We start from the raw sequence: 13,678 nt of genomic DNA, 5'->3' as shown, positions 1-13,678 counted from the left end.
GTTACTTCTGAGCAATACTGAAGACACTGTTTCCAAAACTCCTACAAAGATGGAGTGCTAAACCTGACACCATTAATGTAAAGTAAAATGGCTGCCATGGCTACCACGAGGCCTTTTTGCAATGGCTCCGTTTCTGAAAATGTTCAGGGCCCCAAACTGTACAAGTGTGCCAAGTTCCATGCTTTTATGAAAAAGTGAACATTTCACCTCAAATTTGGCACATATCACCTGGACTAATTCTAAATTATGTATGTTACATGCCAGAAGGGAAGGCTTGACAGGTGTAGAAACACTATCTAAGAGGAGCAAGGTTTAGTGAATTGTCAGTTGACTCAGTACTTTCTAAGGTCCATGCAGCTTTATAATACATATGAAACCCATTTTTCACCATTGTATTCTGTCTCTCCTTGTATAAAAAGCCCAGATTGGCAATTTGAGAGTGAAAAGATATTTTTAATCCAATGAACACAGATGAAAATGGAAACCAGTAGCCTATTGGGGTGACAGTATTTCGACAGAGGGTGTCACACTGCATTCACAGGTTGGCCCTTTAACATCCATTATCTCTGTCCTCAGGTCAATGTGGTTAACTTCTCCAGTAGCTGGAATGATGGATTGGCCTTCAATGCCCTCATCCACAGCCACAGGTACTGTAGAATGACTAGTGTGTGTGTGTGTGTGTGTGTGTGTGTGTGTGTGCAGAAAGAGAAACGGAAAGAAAATAAAGCAATAGACAGGAGGAGTGTTTAGATAAGGAAATATAAAAGCAGTATAGAGGGAGACACAGTATGGGATTTATTTATTTATAAATTGTGGTCTTGTTCATACATAATATTAAGTGGTTACACTTGAAGATGGCAATTGACTCCATCAGTACAAAATACCCAGAAAAAAAAAAAGTTCAAACAGAGTAAGAGAAAGGAAAAGACAGATAGTGGTGTGACAGCAAGGTTTGGAGACACTGAAGTCATGAGCTGTGTCAGGTAGATTAATACCACCTTCATATCTGTGCATTAATTATGGAGCTAGAGCCGGTAGTTGATAAGGTTAGCTTAGCATAAAGAGTGTAAGCAGGTGGAAAGAGTTAGCCTAATTTTTTAACTCTGCAGTGAAACTGGCTGTCAACACCCCTAAAGCTGACTAATCAAGGTGTGATAGCTAATTTGTTTGATTCATACACAAAAACAAATGCAACTCCCTGTCAAACCATAACTTGTTTGTTGTTTTTACGTATCAGAAATAAGTATATATCTCAAAATGTCAAACACTTGGTTTAGACCTTATTCACCGAGGCATGGACATGACAAATTTGTTGGGAACTGGAGCTGAAGCTTGTTTTCATATTAACTGAAATTGCTGGCTACTGCTCATTTTGTGACCTTGTGGTTAATCTGCTCACACAGCTGCGTACAAATGATGTGTACAAGAATATAATTAACCAGGTTAAATAGGTTCCATGTAAACATCATATCATTATATGATTAAAACCAGGGTAAGATCATAACCTGGGATACTGTGCATGTGCTAAACTCGAGTTATGCGGTCTTAAGGTAACACGAAAGCTGTAAGGATAAATGATCATCTACACCCTGTAATAAAAATGAAAGTACAGGTGTCAACAAGCCCATCTACAGGGTCAAGATTGGGAGCCAATATCAACAATAATGCCAGATGTTTGCTGTGAATAACACGCTGCTCTCTGTAAAAATACCGACCACCTGTGAGTTTGAGTGAGTCACCCACTGAGCCACGTTTCTGTGACATTTTGCAGGTGAACCCACCTCTACAGTGCTGCTTTTAGTTGAAAACATCAGTATTTTGTTAATGCTGAGGTTTGAGAGTCTAAGTGACTAACATCCTCTCTTTATGGATATAAAAAAAAAAATACAAAACAGACACTAGTTCAAGATCCAGTTCAAGTTTATTTGTCACTCACATGAATTCACACATATAGTTGAACCAAACGTCGTTTCTACAGGGTCCTGTGCAAGTCAAACACACACATGAGCAACCAAAAACAGAGAACACACAATAAATATATATCTAAAAAACACAAATACAGAACTCTGCATCCAGCTGTCAGACATACTGTGTCTAAATTGTTGCACTAATTTTAATGCAAGTTTGTTGTAAGCTGTGTGCACAGTGTAATGAAGGGGAAGTATATCAACAGTAGGACTGAAATACATTAAATTTTGGATCCTAAAACATGGCCTGGACATCCATAAGTGAAAACAGAGATACTGATAATGACTGAACCTTAACATAGAAATGACAGAGACTGCCTGCACAGATGATCAGAAACCATGTTAGAATCATACATGGATATGAATAACAAGGTTTCCTGTTGCACAAGATTAAAAACAGAGTTGCAGTGTGTATTTAAAGTGTTCATAACATGACAGAGACAGAAGTTGAGTAGGTTGAACTAAAATAGAAACAGAAACAGCCCTGCACAGCACACTCTGGTTCACCATTTTGTCACTATATTATCACACATTAACTAATGAAAAGTTCAGCTGCTGTATACCGTATATCTAGCTTAAGCACAGACCCAGTGGAGTGAAGTTGCAATATAATATAGAACAGCTATATCATGGGATATTAAATGAACTAGTGAATGAACATCAGTAACTGGATAACGGATGAAAGGCCAGATGGATTGTTGGATGAATGGCTTTGCAGAGGTGATACAGTGTTAATCTGCCTCCATGGATACCCATGAGGGTTTGGGTCTCAGGCCTGGGTTCATGTAATTATGAATGAAATCATGGTTAGCTTGCATGAACATCTGTCAGCAGTGTCCTTACAGGAATACAGAGCGGGAGATCACACACACCAAAGCCATCCATGTTTCCCCTGCAGATTATGTGCTCTGGTGCTTCATGCCAACATTATATTTACTGAGTGGAGGATTACACCATGCAAATTTTCAAACTATGAAATGAAAAAAACATGCAAACTCAGCATTGTATTTTGCATTATTACAGTCTACTTTTACTGTTTATTGAAGAAATAGACAGGAGAGTGTGCAGAATACAGTTAAATATCACTGCACAGCAGATAGATACATGGTTGCTGACCTACTGTAAAGTGATTCCAAAAATAAACCTGACTGCATCAGCTAGAGTGAGTTAATTACAGCCTGTTTTATATTTAAGAAAATAAATCTGAAAACTTTTTTATTGCTACAAGGTCAGCCCTTTTTACTTTGGAGAATGCTTCTTGCATCCCTTTACTCAACATATGCTGAGGAATTTGCATAGAGATCTGAAAATGATCAACCAGGGACATGATCTAGTAAATACTCAGGGTATTGCTCTAAATGTGAACAAAATTAAAATATAGATACAGTTGTTTCATGATCCCGTGACTTCTCCTCCCCAGACCTGAGCTGTTTGATTGGAGCACAGTGGAGAAAAAGACGTCGGCGATCGACAGACTGGAACACGCCTTTAATAAGGCAGAACAACACCTGGGGATAGAGAGACTGCTGGACCCCGAGGGTAACTAACACACACACGCATGCATGCACACACACACACACACATACACATAGCTGCACACGTGCTTATTCCAGAGAAGAATATTCGAGGTGAGTTACAGGTCCCATCATATTTCACACCTTCCAATCATGCACCTTAATTGGCCCAATTGAAGATGATGTGTCATGCTGTGTTGGGTGTTGCCACGGTGATAACTGTGATGACTTTGGTGGAAGGACTTGATGAACAGACAGGCTGACCGACAGGAGGTAAAAAATGTCCTCACTTGCCAGAAAAGTCCTTTGAGTGAGTGCAAAATAACAACAGAGACGCCTCCTATTAAATATATTCTCTCTCTATCCATCAGTGCCAGATTTGCGGCTGACCTAAGACCAGTTTACAGACTCTTAATCAAAACTGTCATGCAGGGATAAAGTGAGTAAAACTGACCAGGGTCAAAGTTTATTGCAACACTGTCTTCAGTGCTTAGCTGTCTGTGATGAATGGTGGTGATGTTTTTTAAACATGGGCCTTGATTTACTACACATATCAGAAAAACTGCCAGAAATATCGCCTCTAAGAAATAGCTGGAAAGATCAATAGAGAGTTGGGTGGGGATTAAATGATCAGTGTGGGTGAAAATGCCACAGACCTGCATAAAGATTTTTTTTTTCCTTTTTTACCACCCCCTTATAAAAATCATTATTTTAGAAAATCATTCTCCTTTCCTGTTCCAACTACTCTAATCCTAAAGCTTAACCTCAATAATTAAAATAATCAAACTGTAATGCTTCAGTAATAATGAAGAAAACAAATAACAAGCCTCCACCAAATATATTCAGGTATGTCAATTATTTCAAGAGGTTCCCTTTTGCCAATCTAAGTTTCTCCGGTCTAGCAGCATTTCAAATAATTATTTTTCCAGAGGATAGTCATGTTCACCATGTTCATCAGCACTGGTTTTACACAGTTTTACTAACCCATAAGTACAGTCTGTTACATTCTTTTATCCATATTTGAGTTTTGGTCCAGAACAGTGCCACTGAAGGGCTGAACCAAAATATTAGTTGTAATATAATATAATTATTAGATTTAATGAATCTACGTCACCTTTACAAAATCTGCACATTGGAGACTGTTCAAGACCTTGTAGATTTCACATTTGTTTTGTGGCTAAAGTTCTGTAAAACATTTTAAATTGAAATACTCACATATTAGAATTTTCTGTTGTTGGTTCATATATCGTTTTACATATCCAATATGACATAAACTTTGTTCAGGCAGGATTTGAATATATATTTCCAATGAGTTATGACTTAAGGTTAATATTTAATACATGACTGTTCAACAGTTGTTCATTTCCAAGCTCATATTTTTATATAAATATGTTTTCTATTCCATATAAAAGAAATCTTTTCAATACTTGAAGTTTAAAAAGAAGAATCAAGGCCTGGGTATTGACATAAATAAGTCTGATATTCCAAGGACATTAACTAGGGTTGTTTTACCATATATGGTCAAATGGTCACCTCTCAACACTTTGCAATGGTCTTGATTATACATGAAATCAGAAACTGAGTGGTATTCCTCTTTAATCCCCCCTGTTGTGAGTGCAGTGTTCAGGCTTTGAGCCAGCGCGATAGGGAGCGTTGTAATCCCTCGCAGCTCACTTAAGCCTTGAAACGACACATCACGGCAGATGAATTTCCATTGATCTTACAATAAACAATCACTAGTTGGGAGCAAGTGGGGTGAACATGCGTCATTATTATGCTGTGCATCAATGCTCAAAACACTATTAACCCCCCACCTGGGCTTTCTGAGCATTTTCTCGTGCTATGAAAGGATTTCATATTGTTTGAGGTTTTTGTGGCTCATATCTCAGCAAAGAGGAGCTGTCAGGATTTGGGAAGCTGGACGCCCGTTTGAAGTTTACTCCTTTGAAACAACACATCATCTATGTTGTTAACAGCAGTTTTAATGCTAGGCGTCAAATCACAGTGGACACTTTGGTGTAAATCATAGATAGAACCATGTTCCTCTGTTTTTTCTTTGCCTTATGTCTGTCTCAGTTAAATTACTTGTTGGCAGGAATGTCTTCAAGAGGGATTATTATCAAAGCTGTAAACAAATTGTCTACTTTTTGTTTTGTTCAAACCACATTGTAGTCAGAACATTTTTTATATCCAATTGCTTTGGAGGGGGACAAACAGCTTTACCTCATCATGAGGATAGTTAGTGATTTATTATACAAGATAAAGCATCTAATGTTGATCTGGGTTGTGGATGACTCAAAATATTTTGGTCATTTCTGTCTGAATGAAACTAATTTGTGTCAATTCAGTGGAGAGGTATAGAGAGGCAGATTGAAAGTTTTCTTGTGGGCTTGTCTCTGTTCAACAGCTAGTTTGCAGATAATAAAATGATACATAATGGAGACACAGTAAGCCCCTAACACAGCTAAAAGCCAATCAAGCATGACCTTACACTGTTAGCTACTGTGAGATCTGACATGAGATCCTCCTTTGCTACCTGCTACCCGGATGCTCATTAAGAAACAATTCTGGCCACTTTGCACATGTGAAAGGGGATATATTATGCACATTTTGAAGTCTAGATTTATATTCTGAGGCTCTACTGTAATATCTTTTAAAGATTTATAGTTCAAAAAAGTAGCGACAAGGTAGCAAAGAACAGAAAGAAGCAAAAGATATGTTGAGTGCAAGTTGAAGCCCTGACTTTTGACTTGCAGGGAGCATTTCTACACACTTTGACCATGTTTAACACCAGTATATGATATATGTAATAACAGAAAACCACAATAAGTATATGTTCCCACAACCAGTTAACCAGTAATTAGCTGCTTTGGCTGCTGTGTTTATAATCACATCTCAGCCCTATTAGTTTGTATGTAGAATCATGAATGAATGACATGAACATAAACAATACTTTACAGGAAAATGGAAAATGCAATCCAGAGTTAGTTGGTTAGTCAGCCAGCAACGTTGGTTATTTAGTAGAGAAAGCTCACATTCTCAACATGTAGCTCCAGTTCTTACTTACTCCTTCCTTTTAGGAGGCATTTTATTGTAAAAATTGTAGGTCAATACAAGAATAGAAGAAGTCATTTCTGAGGCTGGCACTAATTTCCACATTCAGCCTAATAAAGTCAAACTGTTTTTCATGATGTGATTTGACAACGCTCTTTCACACCTCTTAATGACTTGCTGTGCACTGACTGTGGAGACCAATTAGTGTGAAGTACACAGGCCACCACATATGCTGTGGCATGTCACTTGTAAATGTGTGCAATAATGCTGTAATGGATGTAAAGGCTTTTTTAACCACTTTTGACCAGCTTTTGCTAAAAAAAAAAAAAAAAAAGTCCTGGAGATCCTATACAATCTGTTACATAGTCATCAAAGTGCCATTGAAATAATGGTTATAGTCTAAGAAACATCAAGGAAACTGAAAATCCATTTTTAATAGACAGCTTAGACATCTTTTTGCCTGCAAATCACCAAAACCAAGCTCACTGCTCTGTGCTCGTCTCCACTTTGGCACCAAGGAAATGTTAACATTACTAGAGAGACTACACAAAACTCAGCTGGTGGATTAGTCTGTACAACAGCGCTACCCTAGCACACAGTCCTCCAGCCAGAAAGCACCAGGTAGCCTGTTCAGAGAGGGAAGTATCTGTTTACCAGCCTCAGTTAGATACTGAGAAAAAAACACATCATCAAAAAACAGAACGGAACGATTTTCTAGACCCATGGACTCTCAACAATGTGGCTGCCAGAGGTGTTATTACATCACCTCAAAGCTTGCATACTAAAAAGTTGAATACTTGCTTTTTAGTATACTGTACAGGCATTGAGATGATGTCATAACCCCTCAGGCAGCCATATTGGAGGTTGTGATATCGAGGGATAGTCTCTGTATTACATAATCACTCTCTTCATTTCATTAGTCCATTTCTCTTTCCCTTTTCACTCCCCGCTGTTTATCCTGCATTTGTCTCTTTTCTCTCTCATCAGCTTCTCTCTCTAATTCCTTTTAAACTCCTCTTTCTTGTCTTTGCGTTGTTTCTTTGTGCTCTCGAGCCTTTGTTCACTTCTCTTCCCTGGAATCAAAGCTGACAGCCAGCTGCCGCCCTGCAGCTCAGGGTCTCAAACTTTATCTCTTGGAAGCCATATTCCTCACGTATTCCTTGAACACATCAGGAAACCGTGGAATATTGGTTAGACATGTTTCTCTCTACCAAGCTCTAAAGTTATGTCTGACCTAACGTGGGTTGTAGCAACTTAGAGAAGTCATGAATGGAATATCATTTGTTTTGTTGGATAAAAATAGATTTTCTCAATTATAAGCTAAACACCACTGTCAAAAGCAAATCTTTTCTGGGGAATAATCTGAGAAGCTATTTCAATCCAAACTAATGACATTTCCACAGTGTATGTTTACAGACAGATGTAATCACCACACACACACACACACACACACACACACAGCCATACAGATATCCTTGAAGCAACATGCAAGAAAAAAAATGCAAATACATTCATAAATACACATCAATACACACAGTCACATGCTTGCACACACAAAAATGGGTTCACTTACAGCACAATCACCCACACACACACACACACTAGAAAATACACACATCCACATATACAAATACATATACAGTAATATACACACAGACACCCATTGAGTCTCATAAGTATACACACATAGCTGTGTTGAAATGATTAAAATGGAGATCATGGGACAAAAAAAACAGCAACTGAGTGTGCTAAACGAGTTAGGGGTGTGTACACACTTCCACACACACACTTGCAGATGGTGGCATTATTTATGGAGCTGTTTGTCCTCCTCAGACAAACAATAACACCCTCCGATTTTTCTGTGATGCTGATAAATCAGTATTCCACAGCCAGAACTATGACTCTTTCTCTAGCTTTATCTATCTATATCTCCCTCTCTCTCTCACACACACACACACACACCTAACACACATATCTTCCTTGCCAAGCTTGCATAGTCCACACACACACAAATTTCTGTTACTTTGTGTCTGGCTATTTTTCTCTTTATCTTTGTGTTTTTTTTTCCTGTCTGTTGTCATCTCTTTCTCTCTGCTGTTCATTAGTCTTACTGTTGTGAGCTGCTATCCATTACACACACACTACACACCACTCTGTTAACATACCCACAAGCATCACTTCATTAGCACTCCATTTCTTTCTGTGTCTGACTTTCTTTCCACCCCTTTTGCTCTCCTTACTCCTCTCCCTCAGTTCAACCCCCCCCCCCCCCCCCCTTTTTTTTTTTTCCTTTCCTCTTTCTATCTCCGTCTCAGTCTCTCTTGGTGTTCATTTATCTGCGGTGTCTCACCCTCGCTGTCATCTGTCTCTATTACTTTTGCTCTGGGCTGACTGGCTGGGCCACAGGCTGTGGCCAACCTTCCTGAAATCACAGCACTGTTTTATCTTTGTCCACCTTTTAGAAAACTTTGCTCCAGCTTAATTTAGCTGTAAGATTCAGGGCAGACAGAATGACTGACAAACACTGATGCTATGGGAAATAAAAAGCAGCTAAAACACTGGCCTCCAGTTATTCATGAGCACAAAGAAAAATGACTCAAATCTGTTTTTGCAGTTAAAAGACCATCTAGTGCATTACCCTGCAGCCTCTGAGATGTCTTATAAGTGGCCATCACGTTCTGTTACACACACTGATGCACTCGTGCAGTCATTTTTAAGCTCCATCAGATTGGAATAACTATTATTTGTTTTCATTACTACTTGCTTATTTATCTCAGACAATATACTGTCACAAAGAGTAGCAGGAATGGACCCAAATGCAGAGACTGTAGGGAAAGCAGGGCTGAAGAGAAACTTCTTTATTCAAGGCTCATGCAGGTAAAATAAAGCTGGTAGGTCAAAAAGCTAAACTGACCGCTGAGCCGAGCAGAACAAAGTGAACAGAGGATCCAACAAAGACTGAACAGAAAAACCAGGACTTAAAAACTGAACTTATGAGTTGATGAGATGCAGGTGGGGAGATGGGCGGAGAAGCTGAGGAGAGGGGAGCGAGGTGACGAACAGGAGAACAGACAGGGAGCCGATTGTCTGGGGGAAACACAGGGAGCAGGGCAGGGTGACGAGGCTGATAGAGGGCAGGTGTGGGGAAAACACAGAGCAGGGCAGGGCTAACGAGGCTAGATGCAGGACAGGTGTGGAGGGAAAGGCAGGCGAGGGATACAGGGGCAAAACACAGGGAAAACAGAAAACCAAAACCCCAATAAACAATCCCCTTCTCAGTAAATTGACATACACAAAACTGTAGCAGAACATACATGAAACATACACAACACTTCAACCTCCCCCATCTGCAACAAACAAAAACAAAAATCACTAAAAGTCTACAAACAGAGATTCCATGACATATACAATATTTCAAAATCTTTTTTTCTCAGTTTTGGCCCTCCATCCACACCAAGCTGGCAGTTAATAATTATTATGATAACCTTTATTTTGCATAAATGCAACACAAAGTGCTTTACATAAAAGTGAATGATTAAAATCTAAAAATTGTGACATTTGCAATAAACTAAGGATAACAGCAGTAAAATAAGATATACTAATAATAAGATGATAATGAAGATATTTTTGTTTGATTCCTTTTGGAAAACAATGAAAGCTTTGCGTCACCACTAACCTCACTTTGATCACTAATTTAAAATGTCGGTATTACTGATTGCATAGCAAAGGTTATTAAGCTGTATTTATTTAAATTTTGTAAGACAACTATAGGACCATAGAAGGCTGAAATGTTCAGTCAGACATTGGGTGAGGACCAAAACAGTAGGAGGGTAAGTGGGATTGTATTCCAAAAACACACACACCTGGCACAGAGTCTGTACATAGTTTTGTAAATGATCCAACACCAAGTCCTATGCAGGTTAGCAAAAGATAACTAGCAGCTACGTGATGGTTGAAGAATAAAACACAAAACTCACAGGATGCAGTGATAAGGATCGTGTGTCACAGATCATCCTCCATACTGTTACATAGAAAAACACTCCTTCCATATGTATTAATCAACAACAGCAGTAACACACTGCTGTATATTTCACATGTGTACCAGTGATGATACAGTATGATATAAATAGACTGTTTTTACTTCTCTACAATTAGAGATACATGCATTATGCGCAGAAGATACACAACTGACCCAATTGCAGTTAATGAGGAGGACAAAATTAATGTCCAGATTTCATATATTACATTCTATCATATTAGATCTTTATATTATATTACTTATTATTACTGTTTGTTCATCTGTATGAAGTAAAGTGATGATGTAGCGCAAGAGTGGACAGAACAGCTGAGACGCAGCAGACTAACCAGACTGTCTGTCACACTCCAGATGTTGGCTGTAATTCACAGTATTGTTTGTCATCTGAGAGAAGAAAAAGAAGAAATGAAAATGTTTCCAATGTTCAGGCCTTTCGGTGTGGATGGGGATCTTTACAAAAACAACTTGAAAAGGCTGTTGTGGAAGCTATTTTTCTTTCATTGATTGTTCAGGTTGTTCATCTCGAGTGGTTTATCTCTTTTGGATTTTGACATTGAGTTATTTCTCTCATTCTCTCTGCTCTTCAGATGTGGCCGTGCCTCACCCCGACAAGAAGAGTGTCATCATGTACATCACGTCACTCTTCCAGGTGCTTCCACAAAGTGTTTCCATGGAGGCCATCCAGGAAGTGGAGATGCTGCCCCGGGCGGCGGCAAGCAGCATCACCCGGGTGACGACTGAGGAGCACTATCAGATCCAGACCCAGCAGCGCTACTCTCAGCAGGTGAGACACACACACACAGAGTGCAAATGCACACAATGCACTGATGTTGTTTTGGTCCTTCGTGCAATCGCTGTCTGTTGACAACAATGTTGGTGTTACTATGGTTGCCACATGACACTGTTATGGCTCATTGTTTTTGGTTTTCACTGAAAAATAACTGCATTTATTACAAGTTGTAGTTCAGTTTGAGCCAATTTTCCACCAGATTTTTGTCCCATGCATCCAAATTGTGCATTTCCTGATACAAGAGGAAGTTCATTAATGTGGTTTACACTAATTGAGGAGACACAGAAAATATTTTGGTAGTAGAAAGCAAAGGGGAAAAATGTGGAGAAAACAGCCTTCTCACCCAGATTGGTGTATGTAAGTAAAGCTTCTTTCAGACATGTACGTAGTTCACATAACAGTGATGACAGTCTCACTGTACATGTCAGTCTCATCTGAGTAAGCGGCTTTTATGTAAAAGTCATGATGGCAATCTTAAAATATGCACACTGTCTGGATTAAGCCAGATTTGAACCCTGAATTGGTTGCCCTGATTAATTTTAGAATCTGGACAATATTCTGTCAGATCAGTTGTTGTTTGACGTGTAACTTGAAGGCACGATGCCCAGTTAATTGCTTGAATGCTTGTCAGACAATCAGTTGGATTTCTGACAGGTCAGAAATTTTGGTCAGCTGTCTGATGTTCCACAATTTCCCACATGGCTGTATTCAAAAGATGCAAAGATTGCACAAAGTAATACTGCTTTTCTCTCTTTTTGTCAACATTGTAGAGGATGTGGTTATCTAGGAATTATCTTGGAATTGTCACTGGACATAACCGACCAGGAATTCTGTGCTTACCTTCAGTTGATCCATACAGTGTGAGCATAAAAGTCACAGGTCATGCAGAAAGGAAGATTCAAACGTGTAGTGTGGGTTAACACAACGCCCAGCTTTTTGGACCTAGTAACAACACTTCCAACAAGAAAACAAGTCTGAATTGAATGCCGTCAGATTAACACAAAGGCTGCAGCAGCACAAGGTTAAACACAGTGAGAGAGAGAAACTTAACAATAAATCCTCTGTTTTGAGTTAGTAAATTATATATACAGTCACTTTATTGCATCAATCGATCCTGGTCCTTGTCTATAGTGCAGCCCATGTTTTGTGCCTTTTCAAGAGAAAATCCAGCATTTCTGTCCTCCAGACAACCCCAAAATCTGATCCAAGGAATTTCAAGGCGTCACACGCCTGAGAAAACCTAAGAAAATGTATTTTAGAGGATTAACTTTGAGAGGAGGCGGTAAGCATCCCTGGCGCTCACGTTGGTCATTAATTAAGACTTCAACAACAACATTTTAAAATCCATCACTGATGAATTCTTCTTGATACTGTAACTTCCCAGCTGTTCTCAGCTGTGGCACCTCTTCCTCTTGTACACCAGGTAGCAGGTATTGTAAGATTGAATGTGGCTCTTTCCATACATTTACAAACACTGTTACTTCAATGGAAACGATTGAAGTGGAGCACTTAAGTAGCATTTCTAAAATGTAATAAGAAAAAAAAATCTCCCCAAATTTTTGGGAGAAAACCAGAAATAATGAGCCTTAGACATTGTCATAGAAGCATTGCATCATGTTACCATAGTAACGTGCCATTGCTGTCACTGCAGCGATTCTTGTCATTGTGTCTGTGCCTTTTGGTATAATTGTGACAGTTTAGGCTGCATTCAGGCCAACAATGCAATGGGTTGCGTTGTTGGGGGCATGTATACGATCCAGGAGGTCCAGTTGGAGCTACAGATTAAACATTTAAAGGCTTATGGGACACCACAACTCTGCACTGGCTCCATTCAAATGAATGAGAGGGCTGGGCTTTCTCACACAGAAGTAATGTCGGTCTGAAAGCTGCTTTGGTGCCGTGATGATGATAAGATGCAATGATTTTTTTTCCCCATGAGCCTCTGCTCTGCATGCGTTGTCTGTGCTCAGCTAAGTGTTATGTACACTCACTGGGTCATTAGAGCTACTTTTTCACCTCAATTTGTCATTGCTTTGTTGTTGAAGCAGCGCCCACACTAAATACTAATATTCAAGTAGGCTTTATAGTATTGCATATTATACAACCAAATGACTGCGTTTGTTTGTACACTGCATATTATCAGCTCCAGAACGGGATTACAACCCAGCTGCAAAATGAGTTTCCTCTCCTTCTAAGCATCAACACTCGCATCCCGCTATCCTGCCAACCTGCCACTTTATCAGGATTACCAAGTGGGCTTCAGAAATTCCCAGCAGGACACACTCTCTGTTGTAGTATTTCAGTGAGACTGAAGAAG

At 39.3% G+C, this 13,678-nt stretch overlaps 1 protein-coding gene across 8 annotated transcripts in view; it reads left to right on the top strand.

Moving 5' to 3' along the window:
- The window catches only part of dmd (dystrophin), a 322,537-nt gene that overhangs the window by 121,656 nt on the left and 187,203 nt on the right, over nt 1-13,678 (top strand). For all 8 annotated transcript variants that reach the window (XM_067583225.1, XM_067583222.1, XM_067583219.1 and 5 more), the window contains 3 exons: nt 577-647; nt 3,388-3,506; nt 11,159-11,355. In XM_067583225.1, the coding sequence (XP_067439326.1) occupies nt 577-647; nt 3,388-3,506; nt 11,159-11,355 (387 nt within the window). The remainder of the gene's footprint in view (nt 1-576; nt 648-3,387; nt 3,507-11,158; nt 11,356-13,678) is intronic.

The sequence above is a fragment of the Thunnus thynnus genome, chromosome 24 (genome assembly GCF_963924715.1).
Source record: "Thunnus thynnus chromosome 24, fThuThy2.1, whole genome shotgun sequence".
Taxonomy (NCBI): Eukaryota; Metazoa; Chordata; class Actinopteri; order Scombriformes; family Scombridae; genus Thunnus; species Thunnus thynnus.
The sequence above is the reverse complement of the archived record's forward strand: the minus strand, read 5'-3'. Positions and strand labels throughout refer to the sequence as shown.